Source organism: Mus musculus, chromosome 15, assembly GCF_000001635.26.
Source record: "Mus musculus strain C57BL/6J chromosome 15, GRCm38.p6 C57BL/6J".
Lineage (NCBI taxonomy): Eukaryota > Metazoa > Chordata > Mammalia > Rodentia > Muridae > Mus > Mus musculus.
The window spans coordinates 35,521,485-35,545,280 of NC_000081.6; the positions used below are offsets into that span (position 1 = coordinate 35,521,485).

At 36.2% G+C, this 23,796-nt stretch overlaps 1 protein-coding gene across 1 annotated transcript in view, besides 1 other annotated feature; it reads left to right on the forward strand.

The window, feature by feature from the left end:
- Vps13b (vacuolar protein sorting 13B) overlaps positions 1-23,796 on the forward strand; it is a 560,112-nt gene that overhangs the window by 150,367 nt on the left and 385,949 nt on the right. The window contains exons 18-19 of the mRNA NM_177151.4: positions 11,812-11,946; positions 12,703-12,876. Of these exons, the coding sequence (NP_796125.2) occupies positions 11,812-11,946; positions 12,703-12,876 (309 nt within the window). The remainder of the gene's footprint in view (positions 1-11,811; positions 11,947-12,702; positions 12,877-23,796) is intronic.
- Positions 10,733-13,320: an enhancer, noted in NCBI's record as "VISTA enhancer mm703". NCBI's record gives its function as "enhancer in: limb[6/6]" and the evidence as "EXISTENCE:transgenic organism evidence [ECO:0001131][PMID:17130149]".

Here is a 23,796-nt window from a genome sequence, read left to right on the forward strand (position 1 = left end):
ATTTTGTTATGTATTTTGTTTTAGATGTTGGAGTAGTTGTGTCATGATGTTGTTATTATTTTAATTTCTCTTTACCTGAATGTAATAAGATGATGATACATATTTTTTATTCATGAAAAATTTATACATGTATTCAATGAAATATGAACATATCAACTCCCCAGTGTCCCCTCTAACACTCCCCATTTACCCTAACCCGTCTATCTTACTATATTTATGTCTTTGCTTTCTGTTTATAAATCCCCTCAATGGAACGTCTATTTGTATTTTAATTTATTTTCATGTTATTATTTGCGTATTTGAGGAGCATTTATAATCTCTAGATATGTTGGTTCATTGTTGGATTGTGGTTTTCAAATGTTATTTCTTGACATCTTGTATTCCTTTTTTTGTGCAGTAGGGTCTTGTGTACATTTTATTTTAATTAGGTATTTTCTTCATTTACATTTCCAGTGCTATCCCAAAAGTCCCCCATACACTCCTCCCCCCCCCCCCCCCCACTTTGGCCCTGGCGTTTCTCTGTACTAAGGCATATAAAGTTTGCATGACCAAGGGACCTCTCTTTCCACTGATGGCCGACTAGGCCATCTTCTGATACATATGCAGCTAGAGACACAAGCTCGGGGGGGGGGGGTACTGGTTAGTTCACTCATTGAATTATTTTTATACCCCTTATCAAAGTCATCTGTTAATTTATGTGTATATGTTAGGATTCTGTTTCCTTCCCTTGTTTAGGTGTCTGTTCTTTACTCTATTTACATGGACTGATTCTTTTTCTAATGTGTAGACTTAGTGCTGTTAATGATCCTTTTCACACTGCTCTGCCCTGTTCTGCCAGTTTTGAAGCATTACATTTTTATCAGCAGATTAAAGAAATGTCCTCAAGTCTTCTTCTTTGACTTGTGACATGCTTAGATTTGTTAATTTCTTAGCATTTGAAGATTTCAAGTTTGTAACTGTTGAGATCAAAGAAAATCTATCAACTCAGTTCTAATTTTGATGAGATTCAGTTATGGACCAGCATAATGTGCTCTGTCCTGCTATGTATCCTGTGGGTCTTTCAACACAGTTTGCATTCTGTTTCTTCTAGGATATAGTTGGATGCTTATGGAGATGTGGTTTTTTTGGTCACTTTTTTCTTTATGGGAAGTTGAAGTAACTGAGTTGTCAGTCCCTGGGAATGTTGCTGCTAAAGTTTGTAGCTGCAGTGTGGATTTGCTTTCCAGTTAAGCTTAATCTGTTCCCATATTTTGTGGCTGTGATGCTTAAGTTACACACATTTTGGATTTCTATGTCTTCTTACAGATTGGCTTTTGTAATATATTTGCTATTATTCCAAGTTCTACTTTGAAATTACAATGCAGTTTGATAGGAAGGTTATATTGTGCTATGGCACAGTAGAGAACAGGAATATACCTAAAAAAAGAACATGTATTTCAAAGTAGTTAGGAGAGAGGAATTACTTGTTTTGAGCTGTCTTCTCAGTCTGTTCCTCAGTTGTCCTTGACTTCTATTGCCCACACTACCACCTCACTCATGCTGGAGTACAGCCTGGCTTGGGATCTCTCATGTTTCACCAGAAAGAAATGATTAATGACTGAGAGGATACCATATGCTAGTTACCTGATCTAGTCATTCAAGGTGTGCATTTTGAAACATCACATTTTACCCCTACATTTGTGTGGCAAAAATATCATTAAAAAATGAAAGCATAGCTTAGGTGGATTGAGGCTTTAGTGTAAGACTGAGACTGCAGCTCCTGCAAAAAAGCACAGGGCAAAGACTTGTGGGGTAGGTGGACAGTGGGTTTTTTAGGTAAGAGCCCTAAATAATAGACAGTAAAAACAAAATAGACAAATGGAATTTCTCCAAATAGAAATAACTCAGCCCCTAATTTAACTTACTGTACTGTGTTAACTGGTCAAAGGCTCAACAAAGTATAAATTGAGAATAGTATGATTGTTATCATTCATATCCTTCAATATCATTCATCCATGAAGAGAGGTGAAGTCCTGGTGGACCTTACCAATATCATGTTAAATGGAGAGTGAGGTAACAGTTACTGAGGGTGGGAGAGTTGGAGATGTATTAATAGGCTGTGTTAGTTAGGGTTCCTAGTTCTGTAGGGAGACACCATGATCATAGCAACTCTCATCAAAGAAAATAGTGAATTGGGGCTGGCTTACATTTTCAGAGGTTTAGACCATTATTATCATGGTGGGAAGCATAGCAGAGTGCAGGCAGATGTGGGGCTGAAGAAGAAGCTGAGAGTTCTACATCCCGATCAGCCGGCATCAGAAGGGACTTTGTGCCACATTTGGTGTAATGTGAGTATTGGAGACTTCAAAGCCTGCCCCTACAGTGACACATTTCCTCCAACATCTCTTTCTACAAGGCCATACCTCCCAATCATGCCAGTTCTTATGGACCAAGCATTCAAACACACGAGTCTATGATGGCCATTCCTATTCAAACCACCACATAGGTCAGATACCTGAAGGCACAGCTAGGCAGGCATTTGTATATACTCATGAAGTGTTTTCAAGTGTTCCCACTTTTAAAACAAGATCTTGGTGTATAGCACTAGCTAGCTTGGAACTTGCTATGTATATCAGCTTGGCCTTGAACTTTAGACCATGTCCTGTCTCTGCCTCTTGAGTACTGGGAATACGTGGGCCAGTTTGTGAGACCATTTTCCCATTTTGAAATAGTTTGCTTCTTGTTGAGTTCTGGTGATTCTCTATACATTCTGAACATTATTCATTCAACAGATAAAGGATTAGATGATATCTTCTCTAATTCTTTCCCATCGCATTAATTTTCTTATTAATTTTTTCCATGATTTTTTTCTTGTGAAGTCATAATATCATTTTACTTGCTCCCTTTCCTTTCTCTAGCTCATCCCCATATTTTCCTTCCTTTATCTCAAATTTATGGTCTCTTTTTCTTACACATTGTTACATATGCACACATGTTTATATATCTTTAATATGTAAATACAACCTGCTCTGCCAGCCAAGTTCTGCTTCTGCTCTCGGGGTATTCAGACACTGGTCTGGAATGAAACAGCTGGCAAGTTGGGGAGAAAAATGTTTTCTCTAAGATGGTTTTCAATGAAATGGCTCTCTTTTATTGGTGGTAACAAGGGCTATTTAAACCTTGGGGAGTGAGTGTACATTATTGGCTGGGGTGAGGTGCTGGGAATGCTTCATTTGCATGAAGAAGAGTTCCAGATACTTGCTGGACATGTCCTCATAGGGAGAGAGGTAGTTAAATTTATAATTTGGCTGCCAGGCTACATGACTTCCTCCAGAGTGGTAGAAGTTGGGGGGTCATAGAGATGACTTGCACTAGAGCATGCAGACCCAGGGCAAAGAGGAGTCAATCCTAACACCTGTCTGGTTTGCTCCAGACTGGCTCCTTCAGTTGCACAGGTTTATGGCTCCATGCTGCTCTGTTTATATAAAACTGCATTTTTTTTATGACTCCAGGAATGACTAACTCATAGCATCCCTTTTTGTTTCTGACATTTCCATAATATCACTAGGTATATTTTACATGTTTAATTTTTTTATATGTATGCCCCTTGTCTATAGGTACCCCTGGAGGCCAGAAGAGTCCATTGGATACCCCTGGATTTGGAGTTACAGATGGTTTTGAGCTGTCTGACATAGGTTTTAGGAGCCTGATTTGGTCCTCTAAAAGAGGAACAAATATTCTTTTTTTTTTTTCACTGAATTTTTTCTATTTTAATACTTTGCTATAATTATTTTCTATTTATTTATTTGATATTTTCTTTATATACATTTCAAATGCTATCCCGAAAGTTCCCTATACCCTCCCTCTGCCCTGCTCCCCTACTCACCCACTCCTGCTTCTTGGCCCTGGCATTTCCCTGTACTGGGGCATATAAAGTTTGCAATACTAAGGGGCCTCTCTTCCCACTGATGGCCGACTAGGCCATCTTCTGCTACATATGCAGCTAGAGACACGAGCTGCGGGGGGTACTGGTTCATATTGTTGTTCCTCCTACAGGGTTGCAGATCCCTTCAGCTCCTTGGGTGCTTTCTCTAGCTTCTCCATTGGGGGCCCTGTGTTTCATCTTATAGATGACTGTGAGCATCCACTTCTGTATTTGCCAGGCACTGGCATAGCATCATACGAGACAGCTATAACAGGGTCCCTTCAGCAAAATCTTTCTGGCATATGCAATAGAGTCTCGGTTTGGTGGCTGATTATGGAATGGATCCCCAGGTGAGGTAGTCTCTGGATAGTCCATCCTTTTGTTTTAGCTCCAAACTTTTGTCTCTGTAACTCCTTTCATGGGTATTTTGTTCCCTATTCTAAGGAGGAATGAAGTATCCACCCATTGGTCTTCCCTCTTCTTGATTTTCTTGTGTTTTGCAAATTGTATCTTGGGTGTTCTGTTTCTGGGCTTATATCCACTTAATGACTTAGCTTAACCACTTAACCCTCTAGTCCCACAATTACTACTATTTCTCTCATAAGAATCTTGACTTTCACCAGAGAAATTCTTAAAGTCCCCTTCACTCCTATAGCTCCTGGCTATGTTTGAAATATAGTACTTTTGTGATAAATGTTTATTGAATGAGCGAATGAATGGATGACCTATGAGGAAAAGTCAGTGCTGTTCATGGAAGACCACAAACAAGCTATCATGCTTCAGAACAAGTCAAACTTACTTTCTTTTTATGAAATAGATTTTTATTCTTTGAGAATTTCATAATGCATACAATATATTTTTATCAATCCTCCCATCACTTCCCTCTCCTCCCTCCTCCTAGATCTAGCCCTGCCTCCTTTCTGTTTATCTTTCTATTTTAAACCTTGAGTCTGATTTGCGAAGCTTATATATTCCTTGGTGTAGGGCCATCCATTGAACTGTGGTGGGCCTTGCATTGATCTCCATCTTAAAGAAAATTAGCTTTCTCCTACAGAAACTATCAACTGTTAGTAGCTCCTCAGCTAGGGTTGAGGGCTTGTGAGCCCCTTCTGCCCAGTGCTAGGATGTTGACTGGCTTGATGTGCAGATCTTCTGTCAACAACCACAGATGCTGTGAGCACATGAGTACAGAGGCTCTGTCATGTCCAGAGGACACTATTTTGTTTCAGTTCTCCCCAGATTCTATGTCCTTGAGTGTGTGTGGGGGGGTGAGTATGTGATACTACAGGCACTTAATTACTGCCCTTCGACCAGGTGCCTCTTTCTGGTTAACTATGACTAACTGCATTAAGAAGCATCTCTGGTGAGGCCTGAGAACTTTATTAATTTGTAAGTACAGAGATAAAAATTCAAGGGACAGAGAAACTTATTAGTAAGCCATTGTAAAAATCAAGTCTTAAAACAGTATCTGGAAGCTGATAGATGCCCTCCAGGTAGGGAAGTGTGGTTAAGTGGACTAAGTCAGCAGAGTGACCAAAACTTGAGAAACAGTTTTGTACACCAGCCCATTTCTAGGGTGACCTGAGCAAGACCCTGTCTGAAGAGAAGAGGAGAAGGAAGAAGAGGAGGAGGAGGAGAAAACAAATACAAAACTGCAAGAACAATTGTTTCATAAACTAGTTTATTGAATGTGTGGTATCTGATAAGGTATATAAATTCATACCAAGCTGTGGTGAAGTTGCATTGTGTCAAATGTTTGTCATTACTATTTAAAAGGAAAAAAAGTTGATCAGTGAAGCCTGTCTTTATACTTAAAATGAACCAATAACTTGTTGATGATTATGGCATTGTGGACAGAGATTGCTAAGTGGGTATGGAACAATGAAGAGAAAGCTTTGGACCTAGAAGACAGTTTTCTTCCCCATGTATACTCACTTCCCTCACCTACTTACTGATTTGCATTTTTAAAGTTACTTTGTATTTAATCCTGTTAACTATAGCTCAATAGTTAAGTTTTGCATTTCACTGAAAGTATTAGTGACTTTTATCCAGATGTTTCAGTCCTACCCTTCCATGCTACTATGTCTGCTTTTTTGTTTTGTTTCTGTTAGGAACATAACCATTTTCTGGAATAGCAGAGAGCAATTTGAATCTTTGTGCTCTTGCTTGTCCTGAAGGCAGTTTGTAGGTCTAATCACTGCTGAGTCTTAGAACTGCCTGGTTTTCTTAGCTCGGTCTATCCTAATTGTTACCTTTTCTCCAGCTTCCTTTACTTAGGTCCTTTCCTCATGATCAGTCTGTCTTGAGTGGTATTCATCAGTAATCCTAAAATGAATATTCCTTCAATGTATTTTAGAATGATTTCCTCTTTACTTTTTAGAAATCTTTATGATTAGTGTTCTCCTGTGACTTTCTAGTTTTTCTTTCATGAAACATGAGTTCTGGCTGCTTGAGCGTCTTGTATGGCATACTATTTTGTTTTATAAAATTATAAATTTGAGGGGCTGGAGAGATCCTCAGTTCAAATCCCACAACCATCTGTAATGGAATCTGATGCCTTCTTCTGGTGTGTCTGAAGACAGCTACAGTATAATCTTTTACATAAAATAAATAAACAAAAATAAAATTTAATTGACTGTCATGTTAGGAAAAGTACAGTTATTGGATCATTTATCATTACTGCCTTTTAGAAGCAATAATTCGTATCTGATTCATTGATACTTATTTGCAACTCTTAGTTTTATACAATTTAATATAATTTTTAAATTGTCTGTGTTTAGGCATCTTTTAATATTTTAAAACAATGTCTGTGTATGTGTGTGTGTGTATAGTATAGGTGTTTTTGCTTGCATATATGTCTGTGTACCATGTATGTTCCTGGTGCTCTCAGATGTCACAGGGACTCTCAGATGCCCTAGAATTTGAGTTGTAGATGGTTGTGAGCTGCCATGTGCATGTTGGAAATTAATCCCAGGTCCTCTGAAACAGCAGCCAGTTCTCTTAAGTGCTGAGCCATCTCTCCAGCCCCCTTATCTATATAAGTTTTAATATTGGATATAAGAATTTTAATTCTGTATTGCTTCTCTAATATAACTTTAATGAAAAGAGCATGTTTTCACAAACTAACTTTAAAAATAATGTTTTTAAAAATTATATGTAGGGGTATATATATGCACATGTGCGTAGGTGCCTAAGAAGACCAGAGGCATTGGATCCCTTGGAGCTGGAATTATAGGTGGTTGTATGCTGCCTGATGTGGGTGTTAGAAACCAAACTTGGTTCCTTAGCCAGAAACAGTACTGCTGTACCATTTCTACATCCCTACATCACATTTTTTGTTCTTACAATTGTATATAAATGGGAGTGCAAAGAATTTCAGATAAAATCAGGTGTCGATAGTTTAGCTATCTGGTTTCTTCAGGGGCAGCCCGTCTTTGTCTGTTCCAGCTTCCAGAAGCATGAGCTGTTCTTGGTTTGTGGTCACCTTCCCTGGCTTCAGAGCATCAGTATCATGCTTTTTTGCCAGTGCTTCTGACTTCATGTCTCCTTTTCTCTTCCTTTATGTTTCCCTTTTGTCTCTTAAGGATTTGTCCCATCATATTGGCTTTACCTGAGTAACCTAAGGTCATCTCCCCACTGCATGCAGATCAACTCATTTGGATCTTTTATGTTCTCTCTGTCTCTGTCTGTCTCCCAACTCCCTGTCTCACAAGTAGTACGATATTATTGTCCTTGCTACTCAGGATCTATTTTTTAGGGCCAATACTATCTGTTCTTCCTTTCTCCTTAGTAACTCTTTATCCAGTGTAAGCATATTAAGACTATATAGTGTTACATGATAGAAATACATATCTTGAGATTTTTCTTTTTTAAAACTTTAATAGAATTTGTGTGACTAGTTTTATTCTTGATTCTTTAGTATTTCCTGTACATATTTTGAAAAACATAGAAATTCTAAATGTATGCTTTAATTTTGTAATGATTCTTTTAGTGTTCTTTCCTCATTCAATGTCTGTTTAGTCTCCAGTCCTAACTGAAGATTTCTTGAAATTCCTTTTTGTTTTGTTTTTGTTTTTGTTTTTTCTTTTCTTGCACTCTGTTTCTCAGATGAGTGTTTCCTTTCTTGACCCACTCTGCGCTCTTGCGGTTTGACATTCTACATTCAGCATTCTAGCACAGGAAGTCATCTGCTTGCCTAAAGAAATCTTGGTTTCTTTCTTTTACCTTTTGTCCTAGCTTCATTTCTGTTGCTGTGGTAAAACACCCTGAAAGGCCATCCCTTCTCCTAAAAGCACCACCTTTAGAGAAGAAAGGTTTGCATATGGATTACAGTTCCAGATAATAGTTTATTCAAGGCAGGAACTTGAAAGCATTGTGCCTGCAGCCTTTCTTTGTTGCTTGTGTTCAGCTAACTTTTTTTACTCTTATATAGTCTAGGCCACCAGCTGGGAATGGAGCTACCCACAGAGTCCTGGATCTTCCTTTCCCTATTTCCAGATACTCCCACAAGCCAACCTGTTCTAGATAATTGCTCATTATGACTCTCTTCTTAGGTGATTCTGCCTCATGCTAAGTCGACAGTTAAAAAGTAACCAGAATATAATTATATGTGACTGATAATTTGGCTGGGTATAGATTTTTAGATTGATATTTGTTTTTCTTTAGAATTTCACATTGCTTAGTTTCCTTCTTGCTCACTTATCAGACCTGTTTAAGATGGTCGATGTCATTTTTGTTGCCTTTGCATATTGCGTCATTTTTATTACGTGTCTAGTGCTGTCTTTGTTTTGGTGTTAACTCAGAAGGTTTTTTGCAGAGCTTCTTTTATAACACGAACACTAGCTGGAATAAATACATATTCATTTTTATTTAAAGGACTTACCTATCTGTTCTACTTTTTTGGGAAATATTCTTGAGTTATTTCTTAGGTGATTTTCGCCCCCTACTATTACTAGTATTGAGGGTTGAACCTCAGTCCCCATATATATCCCAAGCAGGAGCTGTTTCCAATGAATGATCTCTGTAGAACTCTATTTTTGCCTGCAACAGGCATTATCTTCATTAGGACAGCTGTGATCACTTACAAGGCACACCTTGTACGATTCTTACACTTTTAAATGAATTGTTATAGACTGAAAATCTTTAAAGTTTGAGAGAAACATTGGAGGGTGCTAGTTTTATGTACCTTTTTTATGAAAATGGATTAAGGTAAATTATGTACTAATTATAACATCTTGCAAAGCCCAGCAGTGTTGACTATATGGAAGAGCTTGACATCCTATGTGTGTATGTATATGTGCTTTTTTGTGGGGTTCAGAAGAGAATATTGAATACTGTAGTATTTCACTGTCTACTCTATTCCTTTGAAATAGGATTTCTCACTGAACCTGAAGGTAGGGTTGAACCCAGAACGTTTCATAGGTTCTCCCTTCACCCAAACCTACAATATTAGTATGGACCTGCGGCCACAGCGCAGTGCATTATTTGGGTGTCTGATTCTCAAGTTTTATAGCTGACCCTTTTACCCAGTGACCCATATCTTAAGCTTCATTTAGCCCTTCTAATAAGGAAAAATATGGTTTAGATTTTGCCTCTTCCTTATCCATTTTGCCAAATCTGTATTACTCCAAGCCTTTGTGTAAAATGAGAACAGTAATAGTTTTCTTATTTTTATGTGTGATAAATAAATTAGGCACAATTAAGTGTTCAGTCAATGCCAGATACTATGATTCCCATATGGCTAGAACTATAAATATGTAAGTGTTGCTGTCATGTAATTTTCTTGGCTATTTTTTAAGTGTTTGTAGTTATGGCAATTGAAAATCTGAGAAATACACAACTTTTGAATGCTACTTTATTGGTTTCACACATTCTTTACTTCTGTTACAGAGCTCAGTTCAGCTTTTGTCCTTAGGATGACTACTATAAGTTAAATACATACTAAACATGGAAAATTAACAATTAATTGATATACAATTATATAATGACTGCCTGAGAGTTTCTGCTGCTGTAGTAAACACCATGACCAAAAGCAACTTGGTTTGGAAAGGGTTTTTTTTTTTTTTTTTTTTTTTCTTACACTTCTGGTAACAGCCCATCACTGAGGGAAGTCAGAAAAGGTACTTAAGCAAGGGCTAGAACCTGGAGGCAGGAACCGAAGCAGATGCCATGGAGGAACACTGCTTACTGGCTTTCTTCTTAGGGCTTGCTCCGTCTGCTTCTTACAGCATTAAGGATCACCAGTCCTTTGGTGGTCCCACCTATGACATCAAGACTTACCTATAAGCCAATCTTAAAAGGAGGCATATTATCAATTAAGATTTTTTATTCTTAGATGACTTTCTTGTGGTTGACAGAAACTAACTAGGACAATGACTAAGGTGAAGATTAGAAATGCTGGTTAGTATTTGGGAAGTAAGTTAGCTTGCTCCCTCCTGTCCTCTCTCCCTCCCTCCCTCCCTCCCTCCCTCCTTCCCTCCCTCCCTCCCTCCCTCCCTCCCTCCCTCCCTCCCTCCCTCCCTCCTTCCCTCCCTCCTTTCTTTTCCTTTTCCTTTTCCTTTTCCTTTTCTTTTTCCTTTTCCTTTTCCTCCTCCTTTTTCTTTTTCTTTTTCTTTTAACACGTTCTTCTTTCAGTCATTTTGGATTCATTTACCTTGTTAAATTTTTGATCCTTGATTAGGAAGACTTTCATAATATTTTGGAGAGATAGTTGGTATTTAGTAAAAAATTAATATGACATAGGAAGCTTATTTTTAGAATCATATGTAATTAAAGTCTTCAAATATAAAGGACAATACATTGTATTTAACAAAAATTTGAAGTGAGGAACAGAAAGGAAATGATGTGCCTGGATGTTTATATTCAAAGTGAACAATAGAAAGACAAAATTATTCTGGAATAGACATGACATTGTTTAACACTTAGGCTCTTTTATTTATTACCTTTTGTGCATGGTTAATGCCTCTAATTCATGATATTCTAATCCATACAATGAGGATAGTAATGTTTCTATTACAGTATTTTGTAAAGACTGAATTCATTTGTATGCATAACACAATGCAAGTTCTCAGTAATGATAACTGATTACAGATCCCCCTGTGAAATTTAGTTTTCACCTTCAATCTCTGACTAAAGAAATGAGGATAGCAATATCTATATTATAGTCTTTCATAGAGACCGAGTCCATTTGTGTGGCTAACACATAGCAAGCCTGGAGTCCATGGGAGTCCATGTTAATCATGAGAGATGATCCTTTACCTTTTCCTTCTTCTTTCTTACCCTTTCCTCATCAGAATTATATTCTGTAGAGTTCTCTGCTTGTATAATCCTCCACCCTTCATGACCTAAATCAGGGTTGACCATTAAAATTAAAGTTTCTCAGCTAGTTTATATGAATAAGTATCATGCAATAGAAATGTTAATGACCATGTTTTGGTTGTTTGATAAAATCCCTTTGCTTTATTTTGCTTATAAGAGATTGTATTTTAACTTACGAACTTTTTTTAGGCTGTTTTATTTCTGTCTCCTCACTTAGGTAGTTTCCTTTGAAAATGTCTTTGCCAGAATAAATTAAACTTGTTTAATACTATAAAATTTATTGTGTATCCTGAAATTAAATATGATTTTTAAACTTCCTCTTGAGTTTTATGTGATGATATCTGCATTTAGTTTCATGTCTTGAATCCTATTAATCAAGATCTGTTCATATAGTTATGAGAGTTCAGCCATTTATTTTAAAATTGCATCCTTTCATCTTTTAAATACTGAACTCTGCAACCTAACACAAATACTGTAACAACATCTGAGGTAGATAATTAAAGTATAATTAACTTTAAATACCTTGGTGAAGGAATATAAAAATTATTTAAATTCAATCAGCTAGTACATTTGCAGTTTTCTTTTATTAGGTGTGAAATCTAAGAATCCCCTGCCAACTCTTGAGGGCTCAATCCAGAATGTTGAACTGAAGTACTGCAGCACATCATTGGTCAAATGTGCCTCTGGGACCTTGGGATCCATAAAAATTTGTGCCAAAGCCCCAGGTATGTGCAGCTGGACCGTGTAAAACTTTATTGCCTGTGTAGGAGAGTTGGCCTTGCCATTTACAAGGAGCATTTGCTGAAACAAGAATTTACTCATTGTTCCTATGAATCAGAGCTTTTCATTGTTTTATTTAGACTTAATACTTGTAACTGTGCAAGGATGATACTTATTGACTTTAACCAATTAATTTTCAGTTAAGGTGAAGAACTTTGCACGGTTTCAACAGTAGTTATTAGGAAAAAATTCAAAGAATATTTATTCTTGCAGTTTTGACAGAAATGTGAGTTATGTTTGATAATTATCTTAATATTGAATTAAGTGTTAGCATAGTAGATTTATACACAAAAATTGGGTGTTACAAAAGTTAGGCTGTAATTGTTTTTTTTTGTTTTGCAATGTGTTGTTTGATAATGTTCTTCTTAAGCTATATGCAGTTTTTTTCAGCAAACCTAAATGCCATCATATCATAGTACATATTTTGCTGAAGTATATCTCCGTCATTTCATGTTATAAATATTCTTTGCATTGATTAGCAAAAAATCAAAGTTAATTTTAAAACTTAAAATAGTTTTATTAATCAGACTCTTTAGATTATTAACTAGATCTTCGGGCTAAATATCAGCTATTATTGAGCCACTATTCTGGTGATGCATTTTTAGACCAACCATTCCCAAACTACTGTTTTGTACATATGAAATATTATTTTAAAAATTTCTTCCTCTTTTTAAATTTTTTCAATCCATATTTCTATTCAGGTGACAGTGGAAAAGAGAAGTTGATCCCTTTGCTTCAGGGTCCTTCTGACACTAGAGACCTTCACAGTTCCAAGTGGCTTAATGAAAGTAGAAAGCCCGAATCTCTCCTAGCTCCAGATTTGATAGCCTTTACCATCCAGGTCCCCCAGTACATGGACTACTGCCATCACTCTGGTAAGTGCAGTCCCATCGAGCTTCCCTCAATTTGTATTTTTCATTTTTAGTATGAAAATTTAAGTTATTTCTTTGGGGATGAGTTATTGGGATCTTCTCTATACTTATTCTTTTCTAAGACTCTGTTCATTTTATTTTACTATTGATAAATGAAGTATTTATAAATTATGATTTTATTTTAAGAAAGATTCAAACTCCACATGTAGCATGTAATAACCACAGAATTGTGTGCACATGTGTGCATGCAAGTATGTGTGTGTATATGTGTATGTGTGTTTGTGTGTGTGTGTGTGTGTGTGTGTGTGTAGGTATGTGTATGTATGTGTCTGTGTATCTATGTGTGTATGTATGTACGTGTGTGCATGTGTGTATAAGTTTTACACTACAGCCTTTTCTCTAATGTACATTTTCTAATGCTGCAGCACTTTGGCTGTGACCCAGAATTTCTCATATTAAAACTACACATTTAACCCACTTATAACTTATTAAAAAGTAAGTGATTTTGATTGTGAAATAAGCAAAAACTAACAAATGAAAATTCCTCAGAAGTTGTGATATCTTAAGGTTCTATTATTTATTTTTGCATGTTGAAAGGCACTATCATGAGGATGGTTGTAGAGATGAACAGAAGGAAGCTGTGGGAAGTAGAGACCAGTGCCATCCATGTGCACCGTGATGTGCTTAGTAAACCCCTGGTAGTCAGTCAGTGAGACTAAAAATGAGGGTTCCTTAAAAGACTTCTTAGAGGGGATTCATCTAAGAGGAGATCTCTGTTAACAACATTCAATAAATACTGTAACTTTGAGGGAGCATATGCTAATACATTCAATACAAAAATTAGAAAATATTTGTAATTAACCAGATAGTAAGTTTGTGTAGGCAAATACTAAGGAAGCAAACAGGTGCACAGATTGAAGCCTGTAATAAAGATGTGAAATCAGCAGTTACAGTCTATGTAGAGCTGAGACATTAGTCACAGTTCAGTCTGGAAACGAGTAGCTTGAAAGGCTAGTTTTAAAATGCCTTACCACGATGTTATCAAAGAAAACACTCTTCCAAAAGAAGGAATTAGTATAAGGCAGAATGCCACTGGCACACTACCAGATAACCAGATCCATGGAATAGATAGAAACCCAATGATGGCCCCACACAAGTAAAACAGTCTGAATTTTACAAAAGACATCCAAAATATACTTCACAAAGAATGGTAGCTCCTTTAGCACATGTTGCTGGTAAAAACTGAATACACATACACAGAAAACCCAAAGTGTTACCTTTCCCTGTTTTTTAATCGACTCCAAATGGATGAGAGATGCAAGGCTTGAAACTTTGAAACTGTTTTTGTTAAGAAGAGAGGACACATTGGCTCCACAGGACTCAGAGCATCCCAGCAATAACAGGTGCAGTTAAGCCACTGAAAAATACAATCACAAGTTAAACAGCTTCTTCCAGGACCTACTCCACAGAACTCTGAGTAGCCTGGAAATAACAGATACAATTGGTAAGTAAAATCACAGGAAATGAGAAAGTTTTTGTACACCAAAAGTAATAGTCAGCAGAGTGAAGAGACTTGTACAAAATCAGAAAATCTTCACTAGGTATCACAGGAAGGGCTGGAAAGCATTGGCATGTAAAATATATAAACAATGAAAACAAGATAGTAAAAAAAGAATCCAATTAATAAGTAGGCAAGTGAACAGCACAAATCCTTAAAGTGCTGAAGTACAGAGGTCAAGAAGTACACAGCACCACGTTCGGAATCCTTGGCCTTCATGGACCTCCAGATCCAAACTATCCTGAAATTCTCTTCTATTCTGAACAGAATTAAAGTTTTTCTTTTTTATGATATCTAATATAAATGCTATATAAACACCGAACTGAGAAAATAATGACAAGCAACATATTTATATATGCTCTTTCAGAATTTTCATCAGACAAGACAAGAGCAAAAGTTGCCATGCATGCAGGGAAAAAAATGATACTGCAGTCCTGTTGATAGTGCACAGTTACCTAGTCACTGTGAAAGCAGAACTGCCTCATGGTCCCACTACACCATTTCTAGATACTTTCTGCAAAGTCCCCTCAGCTCACTGCAGACACACTGGTACCCATGCTCTTGTTCACATCAGTAACAAAACCAAGTGATGGGACCAGTCTGTACGCTCCTCAGGAGTTGAGCAGGTAAAACACACATTCTGGAATATTTTTCAGTAATAAGCATAAATTATGTCATCTTCAGAACATTGTTTTGAAATGGTGGTCATGTTAAATGTAAATATTTTTGTTGAGTATGGTTATCGATACAGAACTTGGTAATATATAGTGTGCTTTCTGTAGGAATATGAAACAGATATTTGGGTGCTATATTTCAGTCTCTTTAAGCCAGTGTCAGGAGACCTTTTCACACAAGGCCCTCTTGCTGTTGGTCTTCTGGCCATTTTTCTCTTCCTGTTTCTCACTGTAATTATGTTTTTGCATATATTTTTCCCTGTTGCTGAATTTTAATACCTTCCCCCCCCCCCCCCCCCCATATTCACTTAGTCCTTGTTCAGTCTCAAAATCTTTTTCCAGTTTCTGCCTCTTTAGGGAAGCTTTCTCTGAATCTTCTCCATCCTCTTTTCTCCTCACCCAGTTTGACTAGGTCTGTTACCGTTTGTCATACTGCATGTATTTTTCTTTCTTAGCTTTGTAACAGTGTGTACTTACATCATGTATCATCATCGCCTGACAGTGATGAACAGCGTTAGTAAAGCAGTGCACTTCTTTATCTTCTGTAAAGAAGAAAGTTTTGCTTTCATAATAGTAGTATATTAAGCACACACTGTTATCAAAACCTAAGCTAAGATACTACCTATGGAAAAATGACTTTTTTCCAAGTATTTTAATGCATAGTCTCTTAACTGTCCTGCTCTCACACCACAGAAATTGCCACTGATGGAACATAGATCCAACACACTTTATTTACTAAAGTAGAAAGTGGTTAGTGGGACCTTTGGGTTTCTCTACCCCTGTACAGAGAAATTGGCTTGCTGATTCAATAAATTATCTTTTTGTTAATGTCTGTTTAATCTTGTTCTAAAATATGTATTATATAATAAGTATCTTTGGATAATTATCCTTCCTGTAGTTTTGGTTAGAATTTGTATGTGCATCATGGCATCAGTAGAGTGTGTTGAGCTCAGCAGACCGTCTGGGTCTGTGTTGCTATGTAGTAAAGCCCATCACTGTTTGAATCTACCACATACTTTTGTGTTAAATGAAGTCTCCTCAATTTTTTGTTTTGTTATGAACAGAATTAGAATAGTTTAATGAACTAAGCATATTTAAATAGTATCTCAATCTTTTTGTAAATTATTTGTATTCTCATAATTTAAAACCATTCTTAGGGTCATAAAATTTCCTCTCACAAAATTTCAAAACACTCTAAAAACCAGTTGGCATAAAACGATTTGTTTGTGATGCTTATGGCACTTACTGGGTAGCACTTTATAGTTCCTTTTGTTAAGAAAATTCATATCATCTAGATTAGATCTTTGGTGGTATTTTATGCATTTGTGTGTAAACGTTAATGTAATTATATATTTCATTTTAAAAGAAATATTCTTTTGAACATGATTCAGTCCTTTAACGTGATGTATTTTTTAAATTATTATTATTACTTCTTTATTCAGGGCATTTTAAAATTCACAATTTCTGTCCACCTTGGAAATACCACCCACATTCATGGCTTAGTATATATAGTAAGGAACTCATAAATATTTTTATAGAGCCAGTTTCAGTGTGTTTGATTAATCTTTTGAACAAGAAACTGGATTTGAATTGAATGTGCAAATGTGTACTGCGATATCACTGATGTTACAGCCAAATCAAGTCAAGATGTCTGAAATGAAAGGTAAACAGTTTATAAACAGACTTTTCAGACTGAAATATCAACCTCTCTTTGCTGGGACCCATTTGGCTTAGACCTTTGCAGGTCCTGTGCATGCTGCCTTAGTCTCAATGACTTTATATAGGTGTGTCAATCCTGTCATCCTGTCTCCTTTCCCCACTTGCTCCAACACCTGCTCTGCCTCTTCTTCCACTGACTTCCCTGAGCCCTGAGGGGAGGGATTTCTTGGATGTCTCATTTTCAAGGTCACTTACTCTGTGCACATTGACAAGTTGTGAGTCTCTGTATTTTTATTTTATCTACTGCAGGAAGAAGCCTCTCTTTTGATGGCTGAGCAAGACACTGATCTATGAGTATAGCAAAGTGGTGTTAGGAGTCATTTTATTGCTATCTTCCTTTAGCAGAGCACTAGGGTGGGCCCCATGCTGAGCAGTAGATGGCAACATAAAACTGACTCAGTACTCTTTTGGAGGTTCGTGGGCTTGCAGTGCTTTGAGTATTTTTGTTTTCAACTTTTACCCTGACAGATCATTTGCTTATATATTATTATTTTCAATTTTGTTTTTATGGGTTTTCTTTGTGGGTGTGTTCTTTTTCAGTGTCTATATGTGTTTCTTGTGCTTTTTCTTTGGCTTTTTTGTTTGTTTGTTTTAATTTTATTATGATTTATTGTTATTTTATTCTAAGAAGAGAAAGTGTGTGGATTTGATGATGAGGAAGTGGTTACGATCTGGAAGGAGTTGGGGAAGCAGAAACCATAATCAGAATATGGGAAAAAGTCTATCTTCACTTAAAAAAAGAAGAGTCTTTTTGTCTTTATAGCATAGTTGAAAACCTCATTTAGTATCTCACAGCATTGCTTTGTCTTTGAAATTCTAGCAATTTCCATTGCACCTATCTGATTGCATACTGCACTTAACAGACAGTTTACATGGAAGGACCTGAGGGTTCTTGTGGGATTCTAATGTGCCCATTCAGGATACTAGAAGTAGTTTATATGTAGAATATTTTATCACAGTAATTTATTTATAGATAATATTTTTAAATGGTTTAGATGAACTTTTCCTTTTCTTTATATGTTGTGTTTTGCCCCTGCACTGCATCTTTTCTCACACAGATGACTTTCCCACAAAGACAGTCTCCCATAGTTTATATATCCATGAAATGTTATAAACATTCATGGGGGGGAAAAAGCTTCATACTGAATCCTGTGGAATTTATCCAAATTTACTTTGTTCACCATTAATAAGACTTCCTTTAAAATCTTGATAACTTTTAATGATTTTTGCAAGTTGAATTACATCCTTAATTTCCCTTCCTTCCTTCCTTCCTTCCTTCCTTCCTTCCTTCCTTCCTTCCTTCCTTCCTTCCTTCCTTCCTTCCTTCGCTGCTGGGTGTGTTGGTTTGAGTGAACTATTCTTCTATGTTTCTAGCATTTGAATACATGGTTACCAGTTGGTGGCTATGTATGGGGAGCCTTTTGATGTGTGACCTTGCGGTAAAACTATGTCACCTAGAGGAAGCTTTGAGGTTTCAAAGTCATGAGCCATTTCCAGTTCACTTTCTCTGCTGTCTGTGTTTTAAGATGTGAGGCCTTGGCTTCTGTTTTCAGCCATCACATCTGCTGCTGTCTTCTTCCTTACCATGGCTGTTGTCATCTCTCTAGAAACAAAAGCCCAACCAAACTGTGTAAGGTATGGTGGTCACTTACCACAGCAGCAGGAGGTAACTAATACACTAGGTCTTAGTGTGTAGCCCAACCTGACCTGGAACTTGAGATCCTTTCCCCTCATCCTTGCTGAGTGCCACCACACATAGCACACATAGCTTTGAGTACTAATGTATAATACTCAAAACAATATTTTTATCCTAGAGTTGGGCAGATAGAATTAGATATTTTTCAATAGCGTTCTACAGTGATGTAAAAATAAGTGTTCTTTGTAACATGATATTTGCCAATTTAACATAATATTGCCAATTAAAGACATTCTTTTTCTTCTTCAAAATAACTTCATAAACCAATATTAGGGTTTAAATTTTATCATGTTTTCATGAATGGAACTAATTTTATCTGTTAATTATCAAAAATCGGGATGGGGGAATCTTGTTATTGTAATGGAAAGTTAAAATTAAAATTGTGGTCTCTGGAAAATCAGTTCAGTTGTGTTAGTAGACCTGTTGATTAAAACATAACAGAAAATGCACATTATTCAAAGTTTTTGGACAGATAGGAATTTCTAAGGAGATCTAGAGATGGTGCTTTCATTAGTGAAATGTCTTGTTTCACAAAATTCTTTTTATAATGTAAAATTAGGTGGATTGCCTTAAGTTATGGTTTTAGTAATTTTGACAGGGCATTTGACTAGAAATGCTTATATATTGTACCAATTAAAGACAATTCACTTTTGTGGTTTGAGTATAAATATGTACAAATTATACCCATATATCTTACTACATTTCCTCTGTCTTCCCTGAAGACTTACTATGTACTTCATCTGTAATTGTTGCCAGTTTCTCTCCTATTCCCATTGGGCTTCTGGTGCAGACGTCTGTCCTCTTGATGACAGAGCTTGCCCAAATGATTTCATGCCCCTAGCATTTTTTTTTTCCATGGGAATTAGAGGTAAAATGTAACTACAGCTGAACAGAGAGTCTATTTTTGTAATTTTGGATTTCGGGCTCTGTTATTGGAACTAAATGAAGAGATGCAGGTGTTCTCCAGTCCAAAGCCTTTGGGAGTTTTGAGGGTAAATGTTTGAAAAGAAAATGCATGTGTTTCCAGAGTCAAACAGCAGCTGTGAGACAAGGATTTATGTTTTTCTCTCAGAACTTTGGGATTACAGAATGTTTCATTTAATCACAAGCACAGAAGTGGGAGCGAATGTTAAAGATGTTATGCATAAAAAATAGTTTACTGATCACTTTACCATACAAGTGGTTGTGGGATCATGTGAGCAATGTGACTTTTAGGCATGATGTAAACAATTTCTAAGGGACTATGGTAGTTACTGGGTATAGAATTTTGGAAATGTTGCATTTGTAATACAATTTTTTAATCCAATTAATTAACGAAACAGTCTATTTTCCATTTAGAGGAACACACACACACACACACACACACACACACACACACACACTCGAGATTATATTTGTGGAAAAATATTTTTGACATATACTTTGATTATATCTTTTTATGGTAAAACTTTTAAGTCATAACATCTTAGACAAACTAAGATATTTTTAAATATAGTATGTGTATGTCTCTATAATAACAAACTTGAAATTTGACAGATATTGATCCTTAAATAGTTATATAAGGCACACACATATGTATATATGTATAAGTTTATATATACTTAAAATGCTTTTTCAAATCATGTAGTTACTTTGTATTTCATTTTCTAAAGGACTATTTTTTCAGTATTCATTTGTTTTCTTATATTTTTATTTTGCTTCCCTTTTCAAGCTGTTATTTTTTTTGTCTTTCTGAGATGTGTCTTCTATATACCCTGGAAAGCTTGGTACTAGACTAAGCCCACACTGTCTTGAGACTTGCAACACTCCACTGTCTTTTGCCTCTGATGTGCATGCAAGGATTATAGATGTATACACAGTGCCTTGCCTCTTGTGCTTAATTTCTTTGTATAATATTCATTGTTTATTTATGCAATAAGTATTTTGTTACAAACTTTTTTTGCATGTAAAAATTTAATAATCCCCATTGCCTGTGTAAAATTCTAATATGTTGAGGAGATAAACAGAGCGTCATGGAAGAGGAGTGAGTGAGTGAGATGATTGGGAGGGGTTTGCATTCTCACATTCTGAGCTCAGCTCCTGCTTTGTAGGTTGTAGGACTTGGAACAGGATAACCTCTGATTATTGGTTCTCATCTTCAAAAATTAATCCATTTATCTCAGATCATTTTTTTTGTGAGGATTAGTTTTAATATAATAAACTCAAGTGCTTACTAAAATGTAATGCAAGCTTTAGTTAATTTTAATTAAGAGATTGCGTTAATGAAATACTTCGGGTTTTTCTGATGCTATTTTCCTCCCTACCAGATTACTTTTCGTGTCCAGTTTTTCTTCTAGTCACTTTATAAACCTGGGAGTGTTTGGTTCTGAAGCTGGGCAGCAAAGTTTTTACCTAATTCCAGAGTGTTCCTTCCACATTTAAGTGTCTTCTGAAGTCATAGTTTGGGAATCAAGAGAAATTTCAATAGTAACAGGAAATTACTTTGTTCCTTTGAAAAGTCCTGGATTCTGGAATGAAGCCAGCAGGAGAAATCTGGTGAGCCTTGTGGGCGATCACTTCTTTCCCTCCTTATGGCACTGGGTCAGAAGTCAGGCATGTTTTATTGTATGCTTAATAAAAGTAAAGTGATAGTAAGAGAAAATAGTAGCAGTTTCATGAGTAAGTAGCAAATTAACGTAAAAGAAATAGTTCAGAAACAGGCTACATGTGAACTAGGCTGTAAAACAACTATAAAATGTGTAGATTTAATCATTTAGTTAAAGTCTCTTTAAGTGGATCAAAAGCCACTATTATTACCCAAGTTTATATTTGAGAAAATGGTGTAATTCTTCAAATTATGTCTTAGTTTTGTATATGCTGGTTTGTGTGTTTAAGATCCAGTAACACTGACCCTGCGAATATGTCCAGAATTTGAAATTGGTTTAGTAACTTTCTGACAAAATATTCAGGGTTGGGGCTGGTGAGATGGCTCAGTGACTAAGAACACCCGACTGCTCTTCCAAAGGTCCGCAGTTCAAATCCCAGCAACCACATGGTGGCTCGCAACCATCTGTAACAAGATCTGACGCCCTCTTCTGGAGTGTGTGAAGACAGCTACAGTGTACTTACATATAATAAATAAATAAATCTTTTAAAAAATATATTCAGGGTTAAAATTCCTGCTAATCTTTGCCTTTCGCTCTTTTCCTAGACGTTCTAGTATCCATCTCAAAGGCAGCTGTTTTATATGTAATTATGATATGATTGGGAGTTCTATATTAAGAGGCCATTGTTAGTATATAAGATGGAAAAATACATTCTTGCCATTTGAGTGTAACCTTACATTTCATAGGTTTTTGTCATTTTATCCCTAAGTTGTCCACTGTGTGAGACATGTGGTCTGGGTCATAGGGAATAATTTAGAATAATGGTAAACTAATGATTCTTGCATAGATATGGATAGAAGAATGCTTAAGTTTCTATGTAGCTCTTTATTATTGAGGGAACTGGCAAGACAGTACAAGAAGGTCAATAGGGAATTTTTTAAATCCACAAACATTTATAGATGAGTAATAACAAAATAAATTGGGAAATTATAATTTTTGGCTAAGTACACTTTACCTGAAGGAGTTGTAAATATTTGCATACCTATAATGGAGAATGCTTTATATTGCTATCATTTACTTACAGTGTAGTCTGTGTGTGTGTGTGTGTGTGTGTGTGTGTTTCTGTGTGTGCAGACATGCACTTATGTGTGTGTTTGAACTGAACTCAAAGGAGATGAAAAGTACAGAGGCCCAAAGAATCAGACTTGGATAACTTGGAAGATATTCTAAGTATTGCAGAGTACCATGCTGCAATACATTATGTTCCCCTTATCTCCCTACTGGAGTCCAGACAGCTAGGCTAATTTTACCCTGGATAGTTTAAATATAGGCAAAAGTTAGAAGTAGTTTAGTGAAGGGAAGGTTCAGTACATGAAGGATAAGTTAAAGGGAAGTGATATTATCGGCAGAGGCAGTGATAAAGTGAGATGTTCCTCATGTCTGAGAGAGCTGACCATTGTAGTTAAATTGGATATAGACCTTTTTTTTGTGGTGGTGGTGGTAGTGTTTTAAATTAAGTATTTGAGCCCGCCTTTAAGTAAATAAATAATTTATTTTAAATAATTAGAATGTTCTTTTGGGAAGCAAGTACTTACATACCTATTGTGTGCACAGTCATTTAGTTTTACTCATAAGGAAGTAGCTAATCTATGTACACCTGAAAGCATGGTTTCCTTTCACAGATGTTTGCCTGTTGATCATCACAGTTTTATTTTTGTAATTATTTCACTTTTATACTTATTATGAAAATTCAAAAGGAAATTCTTAACCTACTAGAAGTCTTTTTTGAATATAAAGCGTGAAGAATTCTAAGTAGGTTACATTTTTATTTTTCATTTGTGAAGTAGAAATCTAAAACCTCATGGGAATAGTTAAAAAATGAATATAGTAATTTTACGAACTTTATTATGGATAAATTGTGAAGTAACACAAATATATGTATTTCATAGACAGCAGTCCCAGAGAAAAACAAATAGAAAAATAAGTTACTTGTAACATATATAAACATAAGCTATAGATAGCAAAATGGATCTTAGGATAACAGATCATTTTGCTTGCAAGTTGTCCCCCACCTTCTCTTTTTGAGACATGTTCTCTCTTCACAGTCCTGTGATGGCCTCAGAACTCATTATGTGGGCCAGGTTGGCTTCAGTTTTACAGACACTCCTCTGAAGTGCTGGGAGCATAGGCATGCACCACCATACCCAGCTCATATGCTTGATAAATGATAAATAGAGCTGAGAAAGTTACATGATTATAATCATGTAATTATATAGATATAATCTCTATAATCCTACCTCTAAAAAAATCCTAAGAGAGTGATCTGAGGTGCATGTAAAGAACTGTAGTCAGGTTTGTAGAGATGGCCTAGTAGGAAAGAACATTTGCTGCTTTAGCAGAGGATCTGATATGGTTTTGATTATTTACATCAGATAGTTCACAAAGGCTTGTACCTTCAGCTCCTGGGGATACAGCACCCCCTTCTGGCCTCCATTGGTTCCTGCACATATGTCTGTGTACACCCCCACCCCCAAAGTTTTACTTAAAGAATAAGAATATTCATGGCAGCTTTTTATGACAATCACAAGTAGTTTTGCTATCCAATTATAAATTGTGAAATCATTCAGAATGAATCCGTAGATGTGCCTTGGTAAAATTTTGGGGCCTGTAAAAATATTTGATGTCATTGGA